This window comes from Anabrus simplex, chromosome 9 (genome assembly GCF_040414725.1).
Source record: "Anabrus simplex isolate iqAnaSimp1 chromosome 9, ASM4041472v1, whole genome shotgun sequence".
Lineage (NCBI taxonomy): Eukaryota > Metazoa > Arthropoda > Insecta > Orthoptera > Tettigoniidae > Anabrus > Anabrus simplex.
In genome coordinates, this window is record NC_090273.1 from 104,551,967 (window position 1) to 104,573,021 (window position 21,055).

Below are 21,055 nucleotides of genomic sequence, written 5' to 3' on the forward strand. Positions count from 1 at the left end.
AACGGCGGTGGGGTGTAAAAGGAGGTCAGACCAATTGATTTCACTGTTCATAATGTACTTATAAGGAGCCTCCGTTGCTCAGGCGGCAGCGCGCCGGCCTCTCACAGCTGGTGTCCGTGGTTCAAATCCCGGTCACTCCATGTGACATTCGTGCTGGAAAAAACGGAGGCGGGACAGGTTTTCCTCCGTTTACTCCGATTTTTCCTGTCATCATTCATTCCAGCAACACTGTCCAAGATTTCATTTCATTTGTCATTCATCGATCATTGCCCCAGAGGAGTGCTTCGGCACCCGGCACAATTCCTATTGTCGCCGCTAGATGGGGCTTTATTCATTCCATTCCTGACCCTGTCGAATGACTGGAAACAGGCTGTAGATTTTCGATGTACTTATTCTGATCATAAATCGATCATTTTTAATCTTTCCTGGGTTCGTTTTCAACAGCAATCTTTTGCTCCGGAGAACGTTCTTAGTAGATTCTCCAGGCATATAAATAAAAATTTAAACAAATTTGAAATAAACGATAGGAATGAGATTGACCGTGCAATTGTTCACCTCTATAATAAGATCAATAATGCACAGAAGTCAGTCATTCGTACCGTCAGAAATCCCGCACAATTGACTTCCCGCGACAATAGTGCTGGTCACATTGTCAACAATGACAATGGCAGCAGATGTAATTTACTGCCAAGTAGCGGTCTTGCATCTTGCGGTGGGGTCCAGAACATCTAATAATAATAATAATAATAATAATAATAATAATAATAATAATAATAATAATAATAATAATAGCAATAAAATAATAATAATAATAATAATAATAATAATAATAATAATAATTATGTTCTGGACCGTCGTCAAATTGTACGGACCGCGCTGGAAACGGGTCCTGGCCTGGTAATGACTACGAATACAGTCAAGCCGCGGGTTCAGTACCGCCAAGGCACCCAAGACGACACTACGCCGGATCTCCTTCAGGATTTGATCCATACTAAAAATGCTTATAGGAAAAGTTGTCAAAGATGTAGAGACCGAACTGACCGCGTGGAATACCTGTACCTACCTCGCGAATTACGAAATTGATTGCTGGAAAAAAGATTGAAAAATATGAGGAACTTTGCCGTAATCTCCCAGAAAACAAGTCAGATCGCGAATTTTGGCGGATTCTCTCAGAAAACGAGTCAGATCGCGAATTTCGGAGGATTATATATAAAACGTTAAGCATTTAATTATAAATTTCAGTATAATACCGTAGCGAAGCACGGGTATCTTGCTAGTATATATATATATATATATATATATATATATATATTAAGTCGCTATTCTGTCTGTCATTCACAGTGATATTGAGAAAATGAGAAAGTTGCAATAGCTGATATTAGTACCAGTTATAGACTGTTATATCTTCTTTACAAGAAAAATACAGTGAACCTCTCACAACCACGACTGTTGTAAATTTTAAAGAAAAATGCGTTCCTTTCAGTGAAGTGCTTGTCTCATATTCAACAAGATGACAGCTATATCTATCGGCCTGAGTTCAAACTGAGGGCCTATATCCTGACATTGCCTTCCAAAGAGATACTGAGAAAGTGGTTGGTGGTGGTGATGATCATTGTTTTAAGAGGAAGTACAACTAGGCAATCATCCTCTATATAACACTAATCAGAGGGGAAAATGGAAGGGATCCGACACTTCGAAAAATGAAGATATCGGCCAAAGGAAGACAAGGGCCACGAAGGGCGTGAAAATGAAAGACTCCCTAGCCCATGCAAACCTAACAGCGTCGGGGTCGGAAAATAACATGAGTTGACCAAGAGAGGTCAGATAGGATAGATGAAAGTGAAGAGTCTGGTACAAGAAAGTGGAAGCAATGCCAGGACTCAGCTAAGTGACCCGTGGTCGCCAACACACGCTCCAAAGTTCAGAGCCCCTGAGGCCTCTTTCAGTCGCCTCTTACGACAGACAGGGGATACCGTGGGTGTTATTCTACCGCCCCACCCACAGGGGGAAGATACTGAGAAAATGAGAACCTTTAAAGACTGAAAATGGCACCAGATATAGGTTACAAAGAACAATGCATTTATGACCATTAAAACTGGTGACAAAAACTATCTTCAAGTGAATGGATCACTTTCAGGAAATCCTTCCACTGAGTATGGGAAGTGACGTGTATGAAGGAATGAAATTATAACTGCGCACAACGAGCAAAGGTTAAGTATATATTAATCTTTAGTACACAACCTTTTACCTGTCCTTCATTCATAGAAGTGACATCTATCACATTTTGATCGTGGTGTTTCCATGGTAGAGATATGATTCGGGTGAGATGGAATTTCACATGTTTGGTTCTCAGTAAAATGCCTTTCATTTACCGGGGTGAGATTGTAATTTTTTGCACGTAGTGACATTTAATATCATCTATTCCTATTGGTGGTGGTGATTATTATTTTAAGAGGAAGTACAAATAGGCAACCATCCTCTATATAACACTAATCAGAGGGAAAAATGGAAGAGATCCGATACTTCGAAATATGAAGATATCGGCCAAAGGAAGACAAGGGCCACGAAGGGCGTGAAAATGAAAGACTCCCTAGCCCTCGCAAACCTAACAGCGTCGGGGTCTGAAAAGAACAAGAGTTGACCAAGAGAGGTTGGATAGGATAGATGAAAATGAGGAGCCTGCCACAAGTAAGTGGAAACAATGCCAGAACTCAACTAAGGGCCCCGTGGTCGCCAACCCACGCTCCAAAGATCAGAGCCCCTGGGGCCCTGTGATCATAGTCGGTACGGTAACAATTTATAAGACATAAATGATCGGAAATGTAATATTATATAACTTTAGTTACCGTATGTAGTATTTATCGATACAAACACTAATTATATAAATATTAGAGAATTAAATTTTTGTCCTTCCCCTAAGCTGCCATTTCACTCAGCGTGAATAAAATTATTTACGGCCTAGATTATAGCGACTTATTTGCCGACTTTTCATACCGATTTTCATTAAGATAGGATCACTAATAACATAAACATTTGAGAATTAAATTTTAGGCCTCCCCCTAAACTACCATTTTCTCAACGTGAATACAATTATTATTTATAGCATAGATTGTGGCGACTTATTCCCCGGCTTTGCTGCCGGTTTTCATTAAGATACGACCACTAATAACATAAATATTTGAGAATTAAATGTTAGGGCTTCCCTTAAACTACCATTTCACTCTGTGTGAATAAAATTATTTATAGGCTAGATTATAGCGACTTGTTTCCCAACTTTGTATGCCGATTTTCATTAAATTCTCTTGAGCCGTTTTCTCGTGTTGGTGTACAGACAGACAGACAGACAGACAGACAGACAGACAGACAGACAGACAGACAGACAGACAGACAGACAGACAGACAGACAGACAGACAGACAGACAGACAGACAGACAGACAGACAGACAGACAGACAGACAGACAGACAGACAGGCAGACATTACGGAAAATTAAAAAATGCATTTCCTTGTTACCGTGGACACGACTGATACAGAAATACCATCCTTTTGAAATTCTGAGCAATGTACAGACAAAACTTTTATTTTATAAAGGATGGCCCACTTAAACCTTTCACTGCAGATATATCTGGAACTACAAGATATATTGAAAAATGACTTTCGCAGGCATGAAGGCAGGGAAGGGGCTAATTAAAGTAAATACTATGAGCCAGTCAAAAACGTAGGAAAATAGTATTTTCAACATCAACTTACGTTTTCTTAAATGGACACCCTGTATTATTTCGTGCGCAATCGTTAACATGAAAAATCACATGAGTAATGGTGTTTGTTTCATCGCAATAGGTCAATTACATCCCGAGATATTGCAACGTGAAGTTGACGCTTGAGATAAACGAAACGCGCAGCAGTTGCACATCCCGAGAGTCAAGCGCGAACCTCACGGTCCTCTTACTCACGATATGATTGCCGTACTACGATGCGACAGGCACTGTACTTAATGCTATTTGCACTGTTATCAAGAGGGATGAAAATAAGAGAAGGGTTTCGTGCCACAGCAAAGGATATGTAAATAACGGTTTCTCTCTTGCGTGTTTTATGTACCTACACAGTACATTGCAGTACTTTGTACTGTACTACTTCAGAATGTACATAATTCGTACAGCAGAGTTACTGTAACGAAATTCTCTTATTTTCATCCCTCTTGAGAGCAGTGCAAATAGCATTAAGTATAGCGCCTGTCGCATTGTAGTACGGCAATCATATCGTAAGAGGACCTGAGATTCGTGCTGGAATCTTGGGATGTGCAACTGCTGCGAGTTTCGTTTATCTCAAGCGTCAACTCCACGTTGCAATATCTCGGGATATAATTGACCTATTGCGATGAAACAAACGCCATTACTTATATGATTTTTCATGTTAACGATTGCTTACGAAATAATACAGGGTGTCCATTTAGAAAAACGTAAGTTGATGTTGAAAATACTATTTTCCTACGTTTTAGACTGGCTCATAGTATTTACTGTAATTAGTCCCTTCCTTGCCTTCATGCCCATGAAAGTCATTTTTCAATATCTCTTGTTGTTCCAGATATATCTGCGGTGAAACGTTTAAGTGGGCCACCCTGTATATATAGATTAAAACTTGCCTGATTTTGTTAAAAAAAAAGAGAGACTTGGTGTTGTCTTTCTTGTAGATTGCTTAAAATTCCATACAGTGGCGCATTTATTTATTTATTTATTTATTTATTTATTTATTTATTTATTTTCACGATTTGTCGTCACCTGCTCAGTTTAGGGTAAGTATTTCTGTTTTTCTTGTGTTGTGTTTTTTAAAGGTGACGTTCGCTTCCACTTGTTTGTTTCTGCCCTTACTTCTTGTCAGGACAGTACCTTTGATGCTGGCAGTGTGGACAATTTGGGGATGTTGTCCGACTGTTGTAGGAAGGAAGACAAGGGCCACGAAGGGCGTGAAAATGAAAGACTCCCTAGCCCTCGCAAACCTAATAGCGTCAGGTTCGTAAAAGAACAAGTGTTGACCAAGAGAGGTCGGATAGTATAGATGAAAGTGAAGAGCCTGGCACAAGTAATTGGAAGCAATGCCAGGACTCAGCTAAGGACCCCGTGGTCGACAACCCACGCTCCAAAGTTCAGAGCCCCTGGGGCCGAAGACTATACGAACAAACGGATGGAATCTAAAAAAAAGTGGTTACAGAACAGAACAGGAAGTGGATGGAGAAGTGGACACAGATGCTGGAGGAAGATAGCACGGGAGAACGAAAAATATTGTATGGAATGGTGAGAAATAAAAGGAGGAGTAGGCAGAGTGAAGTGGACGGAATAGATGATAAAAATGGTAACCCAGTGGAGAAGAAGGATGAAATTAAATTAATCTGGAAGGAATACTTTGAGGACCTCCTGAATGAAGAAGATAATATTGAAGAAGAAACTGATGACAGTTGTGGGAGAAAATAGAGGAGTTAAGCTGGGTAGAAGTGGAGTAAGCTGTGAAGAGGATGAAACTGGAGAAAACACCACGAATGGATGAGTTAAGTGTGATGATGATAAGGCTGCCAGGGAAGTAGGTACACAGTGGCTATACGGGATGATGCGGGTAGTATGGAATTAAAAAGAAAAGTACTAGAAGGTTGGAGGAAGGGTGTAATAGTACCCATATTTAAGAAAGGAGACAGAAGAAAATATCACAACTATCGTGGTATAACCCTGATATGTCACTGTGCCAAGATATTCCAAAAAGTACTGGAAAAGCGAATAACAAAGTCAGTGGAAAAAGAATTCGGAGAAAAACAGTATGGCTGTAGAAAAGAAAGGTCAACTATTGACCTCATATTCACAGTGAGGCAGCTACAAGAACGGCACTATGAGTATGGGGAAGATTTGGTGAGGGCCTTTGTGGACATGGAGAAGGCATAATATTGCAGTGTCCGTAGAAACAAGATATGGGAAGCGTTGAGTGTAAAAGCAATAAATGAGCAGATAGCTCTTTTTTTTACTAGTGGCTTTAGGTCGCACCGACACAAACAGGTCTTATGGCGACTATGGGATAGGAAAGAGCTAGGAGTGGGAAGGAAGCGGCCGTGGCCTTAATTAAGGTACAGCCGCAGCATTTTCCTGGTGTGAAAATGGGAAACCACGGGAAACCATCTTCAGGGCTGCCGACAGAGGGATTTGAACCCACCATCTCCCGGATGCAAGCTCACAGATGTGCGCTCCTAACCGCACAGCCAACTCATCCGGTAATGAGCAGACAGTGACAAGAGTGAAAAATTGTATGATGGAAGTGAAAGCTGTGTTAGGCGCCGTTCACACTAAGGCGATATAAGATGGGCTATAAAAATTTGGTGGGAACACAATTCTCCCTTACATCAGTTACAAATATGAGTTTAAACGTTCTAGTGACGTACTGGTTCAGGCGTAGGATGAGAAGAGAACGGAAATACTGGGTACATCCCTACAATCTTACCTACCTGCACCATAGCTCGGCTGTTGTTTCTCGAAAGCTGTCTCAACATGAATCGAAATTCAGGGCGTTTTATCCAATGAATTCTGAAAACTTTCATTTTCTGAAAAGCCTAGTGTCACGAACCCTTGAAAAAAAAGATACACCCTTCAGGAAGGCCATTTCTTCAGATAAAAAACTTCTGATTGCTATAAGGTAAGTAGATATGAATATAAAAAGCAGTATTAATAAAATTTAGCAGTTTTAATTTGATAATTTTTTTACAAATTGTACCAATCAGTTCCACTAAATTAATGAAAGGTATTACAGAATTGTCTTCTCTTCTTCCCGTCAGGTTCACAGCTCGAAATATCGTACGATACTAATCGCTGAAGAGACTAGCAAGCTGAACTTCGAGAGATGTGTCACTTGCGATATGTTGTGCAATCGCGCAGCTGTGAACCTTTTTTTATCGCCTCCCTTTAGATTTCAAGTATCTGTCTGTGCGTGTCGCATATCGTATACCGCTTACGATATATCACTTATCTTATATCGTCTTAGTGTGAACGCGGCCTTAAAGTCGGAACCGAAAAAACTGGATGGTTTAACAAATGGTGTAAAGCAAGGAAGTTCCCTCTCAACTCTACTATTTATAATGGTGATTTATGATATAATACAGAAGGTAGTACAGACCACTGGGGAGAGAAGAATGAAGGCAGTGCATATGGATTCTTTAAGAGTGGGGGAGGATTGATATGGTACAGGTCTGCACCACACAAGACGTATTTTGTGCCAGTTTTGACGTATGGATCAAAAACATGGGTGATGAAGGAGAGGGATAAAAGTAGAATACAAGCAGTAGAAAAGAAGTTTCCAAGGTTTCGAGTAGGTTTAACAAGAATGGACAGAGTAAGAAATGAGAGAGTGCGGGAAATGGTGAGGTACCCCAACAGAAAAAGATAGAAAAATCAAGGCTGCAGTGGTATGGACATGTTAAGGGAGTGGGAGAAGAAATGATACTGAGATAGATGTTAGAAACGGAGTTGAAGGAAAGGAGACCTAGATGAAGACCGAGGGACAGATGGCTGAAAGGTGTCAAGAAGAGCATCGAGGCAAGAGGAGAAAACTGGACGACAGTGACAGAAGAGAAGTGGTGGATGGGCAGAGAGCGATAGAAAGGCTTATGTTCCAAGCAGACCAAGCCTGCGGTTGGAAATTACTCCACATGATGATGACGATGGTCATTATGTTTATGTGTCCCTAACCTTAACTATACTACAGTGCAGCTACGTAATTTGATAGTAGATACTCATTTTTCATGAAGTCTTTACCACGGCGGTATCTTTGTTTAATTGATCTGTGATAAGAAAATAATATACGGCATGGCTACGTTATTCATAGTATATTCCCTGGTATTCTTTCGGAGTTATTAATCCATTTTCGTTGTAAATAATAGCTTGACAAATTATTTCTCCAATTAGCAATAAATCTTCCCACGTATGCCAATGAGAGATGTTTATTTAACTTACAAGCCCGTCATTGATCTCCTTTCTGCAACTGCCACATCCGGTCATCCAGATAAACCGCCACCCCTTCGAGGTGAGTATCGTGCACCCTACATTTGAGTTCACCGTCAGGGTGAAATTATCTTCGTACGGGTGCAGATTCCGCGGATTCTCAAATGAGAGCACCTATGGGATCCCCTGCCAGGTACAGGTATTCTGCCACCCGTCGAGTTCGGAAGAGGGCGAAAGTTTCCCAGTGGGAATCGCATAGAAGAGATAAAAGTGTAGAACCAGACACGTGAAAGCGGAAACTCAGATTGGGTCTCGTCACTAATTTGAGGCCCTCATTTGAGAACTACTACATGAATGTAATATTTAAGGAAATTAATTTTAGGACCGATACTGTATAACCATGAACGATCAAATTTGCATAACGTAGTTAACATACGGCTAATAGTCTCCCGAAATTTTATTTGAGAAAATAAGTCATAATCATCTACATAAACCGATTTTCTATACAATAAACAGTATTTAACACGATAGTGATGTTGTTAAATAATTAAGGACAAATTCCGTCTTTACACCTACCTGTGGTAAACTGCAAGTTTTCTGGGCTGGACTCTTCACGCTGAGATACTACCACTTTGACTACGCGCTGACTATTCGCTGCACCCACCTGGAACAATCACGGACTAGGTTATCAACGTACGTCTCGCAATTGAAGTGCCTTTAAAACCAACAATACTTTACTACCAAAGTACATCATGATCATTACTTTGAGAGAAGATTATGCATACAACCCTTCTAATCTCCCACTTTGACGTTCTGGTAATGCTGAAAATAGTGATTAAAATTTGAGGATTACATTTGGACGTTATCTCAACGTGCATCCCTCGCAAATGTGCAGGAGATTTTGGTATTCGGTGGTAGTGGTGATTATAGCTTTAAGAGGAAGTACAACGAGGCAACCATCTTCTATACAACACTAATCAGGGCGAAAAAAATTGAAGGTATACGAAACTTCTAAAGAGTAAAGATATCGGACAAAGAAAGACAAGCGCCATGAAAGAAGTGAAAATGAAAGAACCCCTAGCCCTCGAGTGATCTAATAGCGTCGAAGTCGGAAAATAACAAGAGTTGACAAAGGGAGGTCGGAAATGATAGATGAAAGTGAGGAGCCTGGCACAGGAAAGTGGAAGCAATGCCAGGACTCAGATAAGGGCACAGTGGTCGCCAAACCACTCTCCTAAGTTGAGCCACTTTTAGTCATCCCTTACGACAGGCAGGGAATACCGTGGGGATGGGGAGGTTGGGCAAGGGATGAAGCGTTCGAATACGCTTGGGCGTCACGTTTGAGGATTAGGAAGATGTAAAGGTCGTGAGTGTGGTAGCGTGGGGGATTAGTGTTCTCTCCATGGATAGAAGTGGACGGAGGGAGATGGTGGTTGAAGCGAGCATGGCTGGATATCCATATGTGATGAAGGAACGAATGAAGGATGTGTATGTGAGGAGTAGGAGTTGGAATTGGGACTCCAGCTGGTCGCGGCAAGCCGGCGGAGTAATTAGGAATTTCTGCTGGACTCGAGTCTTGATATGAAGGAAGTGTGGGGCGGGAGGTTGCATGTTCGTCTCTGATACTTCCGAGAAATTTAAGGAATAGCTTGGGCGGATAGCGGTTTTGCGGATGGTGAAATTAGTTCTTTAGGATTTCATGTAATGGTGAGGCGGCCTCTGCGGGAACGGATAAGGATGGACTGAGTTTTAGTGGGATTGAGTCTGAGGTGCCAGCAATCACACCATAGTATAAAGGATTTAAGGGAGGTTTGGAGACGTTGGTTAATGCTTCAGACGGATGGAAATGAAGCGAGAATTGTTGTGTCGTCTGCGAACTGTACTATATGTACGGGAGGTGGGAGCTGGGGAATATCTACGACGAATAAAGTAATTAGCAGAGGTGACATTGCGGAACCTTGGCGTACGCCAATACCCATGTGTAAAGATTGGGAATGGTGGCCTTGGATGTGAATGTTGCAGAGGCAGTGACTTTATTAGAAGGTGGTGGTGGTGGTGGTGATTATTGTTTTAAGAGGAAGTACAACTAGGCAACCATCCTCTATATGACACTAATCAGAGAGAGAAAAATGCAAGGGGTCCGACACTTCGAGGAATGAAGGCATCGGCCGAAGAAAGACAAGGGCCACGAAGGGAGTGAAAATGAAAGACTCCCTAGGCCTCCATACGTAATAACGTCGGGGTCTGAAAAGAACAACAATTGACCAAGGGAGGACGGATAATACAGATGAAAGTGAGGAGCCTGGCACAAGTAAGTGGAAGCAATGCCAGGACTCAGCTAAGGACCCCGTGGTCGCCAACCCACGCTCCAAATTTCAGAGCCCCTGGGGCCCCTTTTAGTCGCCTCTTACGACAGGCAGGGGATACCGTGGGTGTTATTCTACCGCCCCCACCCACAGGGGGAAATTTATTAGAAGCCCATTAGTAGATGCGCAATGTGATAAATTCATACGGGATATAAATCTCCACAATGGAATTATTACTCGCCCAGCAGTTCCAAATGGAAAGCCTAAGTTCCCTGTGAAGGGATTGTTTACCACCAATAGATCATGTCAAAGATTAGATGTAATGAATTTCAGGCGTTTTCTGTATTCGTTCAGAACTGCTCCATAATCAATAGTTGCAGATTAGAAGCTGTCCTGTATAAATTTTTAAATGTTTATGGTTCATCTCAAAAGCGGTAGGTAGGTCACGTTATGTTACTCCTTGGCTTCAGTTTCAAGAATTTTGCAATCCAATTACTTAAATACAACGTAAATATTGTTCGTACTGTTTTATTTCAGTATGTTCTGCATTTTTAAGAAACGTTTGATATAAACAGATTTCCTAAAAATCAAAATATGTGGTGTAAATTTAAATAGCAAATGCCAGTATTCATTCTCACTGATCTAGATAATAAATCAAGCAGACATTAATTTTGAAACTTCCCATTTGGCATCATAAAATAGGACACGTGACATTACCGAGTTTGTAATTTTGAGCAGATCCAAAAATTAGTGGGTATCAACACAAAAACGAAATTTAGGCTCACTACAGTTAGAATTTGTCAGGTGGTGATTATTGTTTTAAGAGGAAGTACAACTAGGCAACCATCCTCTATATAACACTAATCAGAGGGAAAAAATGGAAGGGATCCGACATTTCGAAAAATGAAGATATCGGCCAAAGGAAGGCAAGGGCCACGAAGGGCGTGAAAATGAAAGACTCCCTAGCCCTCGCAAACCTAATAGCGTCGGGGTCGGAAAAGATCAAGAGTTGACCAAGGGAGGTCGGACAGAATTGATTAAAGTGAGGAGCCTGGCACAAGTAAGTGGAAGCAATGCCAGGACTCAGCTGAAGGCCCCGTGGTCGCCAACCCACGCTCGAAGGTTCAGAGCCCCTGGGGCCCCTTTTAGTCGCCTCTTACGACAGGCAGGGGATACCGTGGGTGTTATTCTACCGCCCCCACCCACAGGGGGAATTAGAATTTGTCATGTTGGTTTGCATGGTACTTACCGTTACAAGTACACCTTCACTAACGTCGCTCCCAGGTGAAGCGACAGTAATGTTCCCTTGAGTGGTGATGGTAATATTCTCCTTGGTAGTAACAGAGACGTTCCCTTGTGTGGTAACAGTGACCTTCCCTTTAGTAGCAAAAGTGACATCGCCTGGAGAGGAAACTGTCACGTTGAGGCGAAGCGAATCACACAGTGCTGCAAACAGCATCCAGAAGAACTAAAAACATGGGACATGAATCAGTGGTGGTTGTGGAGGTGGTGATCTTTGATTTAAGAGGAATTACAACTAGGTAATCTCATCTCTGAAAATATTAAAATAAAACAAAACAATTTATTCAGCAGAGCAATTTGAAAATTATTAAATAAATAAAAATTAATTATTGCATTCAGCCGAAAGAGTCACAAATGAATCAAAAAACAAAAGTAAGATCCTTTAGAAACAGAATACTTGAAATTTATCTAACCTTGATTAATCCACTGTCACACATCAAACGAATAACGAGGTGATGGTGGTGATGATTATCGTTTTAAAGCAATTACAACGAGGTGGTGGTGATTATTGTTTTAAGAGGAAGTACAACTAGACAACCATCCTCTATATAACACTAATCAGAGAGAAAAAAGTGGAAGGGGTCGGACACTTCGAAAAATGAAGATATCGGCCAAAGGAAGACAAGGGCCACGAAGGGGGTAAAAATGAAAGACCCCCTAGGCCTCCATACGTAATACCTTCTGGTCTGAAAAGAACAAGAGTTGACCAAGAGAAGTCAGATAGGATAGATGAAAGTGAGGAGCCTGGCACAAGTAAGTGGAAGCAATGCCAGGACTCAGCTAAGGGCCCCGAGGTCGCCAACCCTAGATAAAAGTATTCAGAGCACCTGGGGCCCCTTTTAGTCGCCTCTTACGACAGGCAGGGGATACCGTGGGTGTTATTCTACCACCCCCACCCACAAGGAGAAAAATTACAACGAGACAACAATCCTCTTCATAACTCCAATCAGACAGAAAACATTGACACTTCGAAAAACGAAGGCATCGGCCAAAGAAAGACAAGGGCCAAAAAAGGCGCAAAATTGCAAGTTTCCCTAGGATTCGTAAAGCTACAACCGCCGAGATCAGAAAAGAACAGGAGTTGATCAAGGGAGGTCGGACAGGCGGTGGTGGTGGTGGTGGTGGTGGTGGTGGTTATTGTGTTAAAAGGAAGTACAACTAGGCAACCATACTCTATATAACACTAATCAGAGAGAAAAAATGGAAGGGATCCGCCACTTTCAAAAAATGAAGGCATCGGTCAAAGGAAGACAAGGGCCACGAAGGGCGTGAAAATGAAAGAATCCCTAGGCCTCGCATCCTAATACCATCGGAGTCGGAAAGGAACAAGAATTGATCAAGGGAGGTCGGATAGGATTAATAAAATTAAGGTGGTGATAGTGATCGTTGTTTTAAGAGGAAGTACAACTAGGCACCCTTCCTTTATTTAACACTAATCGGAGGGAAATAATGGACGCTTCAGATCCGGCTCAAATAATTGGAAGCAATGCCAGGACTCAGGTAAGGTTGTGGTGGTGATTATTGTTTTAAGAGGAAGTACAACTAGGCAACCATTCTCTATTAACACTAATCAGGAAGAAAAATGGAAGGGATCCGACACTTCCAAAATGAAGGTATCGGCCAAAGAAAGACAAGGGCCACGAAGGGCGTGAAAATGAAAGACTCCTTAGCCCTCGGAAACCTAATAACGCCGGGGTCGGAAAAAGCAAGACTAGACCAAGGGAGGTCGAATAGAATAGATGAAAATTGGGAGCCTGGCACAAGTAAGTGGAAGCAATGCTAGGACTCAGCTAAGGGCCCCCTTGTCGCCAACTTACGCTCCAAAGTTTAGAGCTCCTGGGTCACCTCTTACGACAGGCAGGGGTACCGTGGACGTTATTCTGGCACCCCAACCCAAAGGAGGCCCATTGGGGACGGGTTGTATCAGATATAGCTCGAGAAACGAAGCAAGTATCCTCGTACAAGTAATGAAAGATATTTCGAATTCAGCTAGAGTGCCCATGGTCGCCAGGTAACCTCAGTCACCCTTCCATCTAACCAATTAATTCCCTCTCTTTGAACATGAGACCAATGCGGACAGAAAGGTAAGATGTGTAACTTTCTTACCACCATTAGAACTTCTATTCTTTGCAACAACAAATAGTATTTGATATTACATTAACATTAATGTAACATCGATGTTACGAACGAGTTGCACATAAAGGAAAACGTCAGTCTACTCGACATTGCTTTCAAGGAGGTTTATTGACTTCAGAGAATACCGTGTTCGCATAAATAAAAATGAACTCTACTCACCAAAACCAACTTCATTCCTTGACCTGTCTTGTGCATGACGATAACAGTACTGATACTACGTACTATTTATTGCTCACTTCATGCTCCACAGTGTAAGCTGTCTGGTCTGCTTGGCGGTTTGGCAGTGCCAATATGGGCGCGCTGCCAGAGAACAAGTATCATATAGAAGAACGATGCTTTCAATTTTCGGGGATTCGATCCTAGAAAATAAGTATCCAGTGTCGGATATCTGCTGTGATTTCAGTTGTAACATTTGATTGGTTCCTCGGCTAAATAGTCCACGTAATGGCTTTCGTTTAAATGGGCCGTAGATTCTATTTCAGGTCATGTCTGAGACTTTAGCATGGAAAGATTGATTCCTCCATCTCGGATGGTGGTGGTGATCATTGTTTTAAGAGTAAGTACAACTAGGCAACCATCCTCTCTATTAACATTAATCACAGGGGAAAAAATGGAAGGGATCGGACACATCGAAAAATGAATGTATGGCCAAAGAAAAACACGGGCAACGAAAGGCGTGAACATGGAAGATTCCCTACCCATCGGAAAATAATTGTGTCGGCGTCGGAAAAGAACAATACTTGACTAAGGGGTCAAACGGAACAGATGGAAGTGAGAAGTCTGCCACAAGTAAGTAAAAACGAAACAAAAGCAATGCCAGGACTCAACTAAGGGCCTCGTGGTCGCCAACACACGCTCCCAAGTTGAGAACACCTGGGACCGCTTTTACTCGCCTCTTACGACATGCAGGGGGTACCGAGCGTGTTATTCTACCGCCCCCACCAACAGAGGGACCAATGTTCAGATAATACATCCACGGTACGTTCTGCCGATCGTAAGAGGTAACTACACGGTTCCAGGAGCTCACAAATTTGGAGTGTGGGTTGACGACCACGGAGTGTTGCTATAAGAGGAAGTACAACAAGGCAACCATCCTCTATATAACACTAATCACAGCGAGAAATGGAAGAGATCAGACACTTCGAAAAAAGAAGGTATCAGCCAGACAAAGACAAGGTCCACGAAGGGCGTGAAAATGAAAGACTCCCTAAGCCTCAATTGCTCTAATACCGTCGGGGTCGGAAAAGAACAAGAGTTGACCAAGGGAGGTCTGATAGGATAGGTGAAAGTGAGGAGCCTGGCACAAGTATGCGGAAGCAATGCCAGGACTCGGCTAAGGGCCTCGTGGTCGGCAGGTGGTGGCAGTGGTGGTGGTGGTGGCAGTGGTGGTGGTGGTGGTGGTGGTGGTGATGATTATTGTTTTAAGAGGAAGTACGACTAGGCAACCATCCTCTATATAACACTAATCAGAGGGAAAAGATGGAAGGGATCCGACACTTCGAAAAATGAAGGTATCGGCCAAAGAAAGACAAGGGCCACGAAGGGCGTGAAAATGAAAGACTCACTAGCCTTCGCAAACCTCATAGCGTCGGGGTCGGAAAAGAACAAGAGTTGACAAGGGAGGTCGATAGGATAGATGAAAGTGAGGAGCCTGGCACAAGTAAGTGGAAGCAATGCCAGGACTCAGCTGAGGGCCCCGTGGTCGCCCGTGGTCGGCAACCCACGCTCCAAATTTCAGAGCACGTGGGGCCCCTTTTAGTCGCCTCTTATGACAGGCAGGGGATACCGTGGGGTGTTATTCTCCCGCCCTCAATCACAGGGGGTAGGTGGTGGTGATGGTGGTGGTTATTGTTTCAAGAGAAAGTGTAACCTTCCTCCCCTGATTGAGACTGGTGGCTTTGTTCAATCAATCAATACTGATCTGCATTTAGAGCAGTCGCACAGGTGGCAGATTCCCGATCCGTTGTCTTCCTAGCCTTTTCTTAAATGATTTCAAAGAAATTGGAATTTTTTTTTAACATCTCCCTTGGTTATTCCAATCCCTAACTCCCCTTCCTATAAATGAATATTTGCCCCAATTTGTCCTCTTGAATTCCAACTTTATCTTCATATTGTGATCTTTCCTACTTCTAAAGACGCCACTCAAACTTATTCGTCTACTAATGTCATTCCACGCCATCTCTCCGCTGACAGCTCGGAACATACCACTTAGACGAGCAGCTCGTCTTCTTTCTCACAGTTCTTTCCAGCCCAAACTTTGCAACATTCTTGTAACGCTACTCTTCTGTCGAAAATCACCAAGAACAAATCGAGCTGCTTTTCTTTGGATTTTTCCCGTTCTTGAATCAGGTAATCCTGGTGGGGGTCCCATACACTGGAACCATACTCTAGTTGGGGTCTTACTAGAGACCTATATGCCCTCTTCTTTACATCCCTACTGCAACCCCTAAACACCCTCACAACCATGTGCAGAGATCTGTACCCTTTATTTACAATCCCATTTATGTGATTACCCCGATGAAGATCTTTTCTTATATTAACACCTACATACTTACAATGATCTCCAAAAGGAACGTTCACACCATCAACGCAGTAATTAAAAGTGAGAGGACTTTTCGTATTTGTGAAACTCACAACCTGACTTTTAACCCCGTTTATCAACATACCATTACCTGCTGTCCATCTCATAACATTGTCGAGGTCTTACCGTTGCTTACAATCTTGTAACTGTACAGAATAACATCATCTGCAAAAAGCCTAGAAATGCCACTCCCAGTTTCCCACATACTCACTCCATAGTCTCATTTAAATCCCCAATCGCCCTCCAGTCAGTATCCCTCCTACACAGTATTCCACTCATAACAATCTCTGCTTCCTTAAACTGCACCCGTGCTGCATTTACCAGATCCCACACATCCCCAACTATGTTGGTACTTATATCAGCTTGCCTTACGTTGTTGGTACCAACGTGAAACACTACCACCTTCTCTTTCCCCTCCTCCCTCTCTTCTACTTTCCTCAACATCTGCCTCAACCTAATTCCTGTATAACACTCTACCCTGGTTCCCTTTCCTCCACACACTTTCCCCGCATGTCTAACAATGGAATCCCCCATGACCAGAGCCTCAACCATACCCACCTCATTTGATCCCCTCGCCTCCTGGTCAGCCCTATCTTTCCTGATAGCTGCAGAAGCTACTTCCTCCTCCCTTTTCTCCTTCCCATGACTCTGTTCCACCTGTCTTTTCCTATCCTCTAGTCTACATTTCCCTTTCCTATCTTTTCCCTTCCTCCTACTTCCACACATCTCTGCAACAGTTCCCTGTTTCTCATCTTCCCTCTATTGTTCTACCTGGAGTGATTCGTACCGTTTTCGCACAGACACCTGTTTGAATTCTCATCCTGAAGAGAGCCCTTCGCCTGCAATCTCCTTCCCCTTAGAACATTAGACCAACTGTCTTCTACAATCCCCCCATTTCCTTCCTCTTCCTCTTGTAAACCTACTGTAACCAGTATATTGTTTGAGGGAGGCCTATCTTCCTTCCTGTCTTCTGTGAGAATCCTAATTTTCTCTCTCCAACTCCACCCTCATATCCCGCAATGCCTCGCCACACACACAGTTGCTACACTTTCATTCCTTAGCCATTCTTTACGGAAAAATTAAAATAAAATGAAAAACAAAATACCTTATGTGCAAAAAAATGAACGGAGGGATATATTGTCTGGGAAAATACTCAAAGATCACTCGACAATAAAGTAATTAATATACGACTACAATACTACTTAGTCGAACTCTACTTTTATCCTAAACACCCTAACAGGATAAAAACTGCTGTTAATTACTGAATACTGAAAAGAATACACAAGGATTACACAATTCTAAACTGCAATTAAGCCTATTCTTATTACAACAACAGAATTTTAGTAAGTGAGTTTCTACGGATACCTCTACTATACCGGTACTACACAAATATTTTACAATTATAAAATAAGCATGCTAAATTCTAATAAGATATTACTCGTATACTACTGTACAGTACACTACAATAATTTTAAACTACGTTCATACGTATCCTAATTACAATACCGGTACCGTATGTCACTACTAAGCACAAACTGAAATGAAAATTGCGAGTTTGAAATTTGCAAGAACTACTGTACTCAAAGATTACCAACAAAGCTAAATGCTCAGACAGGTTATTATTAGTACTATGCTCTAATAGATACACACGAAATATACACACAAATATAGCAGGCAAGATATGGTACTATCTAAATATACTGTACCTACACTACAATTCTCAGCTGAAATGTTGTTATATGAATTTTACCGCTGGTGGATTACTATTATTTTCCCTACTACGCGGGACGGAGAATAAAAGTGTCCTTAAATGCTGAAAAATAAGGGGTTGTCTACAATAATTTCTGTCAAAACTACGCCGGGGGCTAGAACTGCAATATTATTGGGATATAGGAATTTGATTATTAACTTTCACTCGATGAATAACGAAGGTGGAAAGTACAAAGTATGCAGAGAACTATGACTGCAAATTATCGGAATAAAGTAATCAGCTGATTTTGTATTTATTTACACAACTACCATGTGCATGTAGCAACAATCATCAACAATCCAAACACTGCTAAGTACCGTAAATATCCAGTGAAATTACCGTGTATTCTCTTTAACTTCTTTTTAAATCGAAGTTTACAGGCGTATCGTTTTACTTAATTTAATAATTTATTACCTTCGTGATAGCTTGAACGGATATCTATATGAAATATCGGAAAAGTTGCGGCGGAAGTTACAATGAGTTACAACTCCTTATGATAATCTGCCTTTGTAAGTATTATACCTACGAACCTACAGATATTTAAAAAAAATTGTTTTAAAAGTTAATATTATTACCTAAACTATTTCCTAAACCTAAATTCGAAACAAGGTACACCTAGCTAGCCTACTTAATCTTGAAAACGTAATCTACTGAACACCAATTGAAATGCTTGTTTCCACTTATTTGTGCTTCTTCATCTCCTTGCAAAGAAACATTTCTTTAACTGAACTGTTTCTTAATGTCAGATGAAAAGGCAAGGGGCTCCTTACATCACCACAGCCGCAGCGGTGGTGGTGGTGGTGATTATTGTTTTACGAGGAAGTACAACTAGGCAACCATCCTCTATATAACACTCATCAGAGAGAAATAATGGAAAGGATCCGACACTTCGAAAAATGACGATATCGGCCAAAGGAGGACAAGGACCACGAAGGGCGTGAAAATAAAAGACTCCCTTGGCCTCAAGCACTCTAATACAGTCGGGGTCGGAAAAAAACAAGAGTTGACCAAGGGAGGTCGGATATTATAGATGAAAGTGAGGAGCCTGGTACAAGTAAGTTGAAGCAATGCCAGGACTCAGCTAAGTGCCCCATGGTCGCTAACCCACACTCCTAAGTTCAGAGCCCTTGGAGCCCCTTTTAGTCACCTCTTACGACAGGCAGAGGATACCATTGTTGTTATTCTACCGCCCCCACCCACAGGGGGATACACACAGCCGCAGCGACAGGGAATGGTGGGGTTCAGCCCTGGGCAGAAACGGGTCAGCGTCAAGACTTGAAGCTGATTTGGAATTGCCAGACCTAGCAGATGCTGAGCCTCATACACGGGTGAGGTATCCCGGCAGGCAGACATGGAAGCCGCTCAATACTGCATGTTGTCGTTCTATGTCGTAAAGAGCAGGCCGTCATAAATGTCTTCATGTCCTTGCTGCTGGATATGTTACCTCTAGCTATATTCCTCCCTGCAGGCCTACATACCGTACGAGAAACATCCGAGCAAAGTGTAAAACATTTGATATTTCAAGAGGATTTAAGTTCACTGGATAAAATTACGAGGGCTCTTTGCTTAGAATTTTACGGAACACTTGATTCATAACCGATTTTCGTTTCAAGAAACGAAAAAAATTGTTAAATTACTCGTTAATAATAACAGTAATGTTTTCTCTTTCCTTTTTTTGTTTTGCATCTCACCAATACGGATTTCAAAGACACCGACATGCCAGAATTTGGTAGCGTCAGAGTTCTTTTAAGTGTGCCTCAATCTAATGATACGAGGCTCGTGTATACTAGTACATTCAAAAAAAGCTAGAGTGAGTAGAATTGGGAAATTATCGTCTATTAACACTAATCAGAAGGAAAATGGAGGATGCCTGATATTTTCAAGAAAGAAGGTACCGGCAAAAAAGGAAAGGGCTCCGAAGGGCATAAAAAGGAAAGGCTCCCTAGGCATCGAAAATCTAATAGCGTCGAGTGGTGGTGGTGATTTTTTAAGAGGAAGTACAACTGGGCAACCATTCACTATAAAATACTAATCAGAGGGAAATTATGGAAGGGGTCCAATACTTCGAAAAATGAAAGTATTGGTCAAAGAAAGATAACGCCACGAAGGGCATGAAACTGAAAGACTCCCTAGCCCACGCAAACATAATAGCGTCGGGGTCGGGAAAGAACCGGATATGACCACGGGAGGTCGGATAGGATAGATGAAAGTGAGGGGTCTGGCACAAGTAAGTTGAAGCAATGCCAGGACTCAGCTAACGGCCCCGTGGTCGCCAACCCATGCTCCCAAGTTTAGAGGTGGTGGTGATTATTGTTTTAAGAGGAAGTACAACTGGGCACCCATCCTCTATATAACTCTAATCAGAGGGGGTAATAGAAGGGGTCCGACACTTCGAAAAATGAAGGTATCGGCCAAAGGAAGACAAGAGTGAAAATAAAAGACTTTCTAGGCCTCCAAACGTAGTACCGTCGGGGTCGGAAAAGAATAAGAGTTAACCAAGGGAGTTCAGATAGGATGAAAGTAAGGAGCCTGGCACAAGTAATTGGAAGCAATGCCAGGAATCAGCGAAAGGCCCCGTGGTCGCCAACCCAAGCTCCAAAGTTCAGAGCCTCTGGAACTCCCAAGTTGAGAGTCCCCGGGGCCCCTTTTAGTCGCCTCTTACGACAGGCAGTGTATGCCGTGAGTATTATTCTACCGCTCCCCACCCACAGGGGGTAGGAAGAAATAAAAAAGGCTCAATAATTCGACAAATGGAGGTGTCAGCCGTAGAAAGACAAGGGCAACGAAGGGCGTGTAAATGACGGACTCCCTAGGCCTGAAATGTTCAAACACCGCCGGGGTCAGGAAAGAACAAGAATTGACTAAGAGAGGTCGAATAGGATAGATGAAATTGAGGAACCTGGCACGAGTAGGTGGAAGCAATGCCAAGGGTCAGCTAAGGGCCTTATGGTCGCCAACCCACGATCCTAAGTTAAGAGCCCCTGGTCGCCATCTCAGTCGCTTCTTACGAC

General features: G+C 42.3%; 1 protein-coding gene across 1 annotated transcript in view; it reads right to left on the reverse strand.

Moving 5' to 3' along the window:
* LOC136881296 (uncharacterized) overlaps positions 1-21,055 on the reverse strand; it is a 66,936-nt gene that overhangs the window by 23,044 nt on the left and 22,837 nt on the right. The window contains exons 2-3 of the mRNA XM_068229124.1: positions 11,525-11,743; positions 8,546-8,633 (exon numbers count right to left, since the gene is read on the reverse strand). Coding sequence (XP_068085225.1) covers positions 8,546-8,633; positions 11,525-11,734 — 298 coding nt within the window. The 5' untranslated portion in view covers positions 11,735-11,743. The remainder of the gene's footprint in view (positions 1-8,545; positions 8,634-11,524; positions 11,744-21,055) is intronic.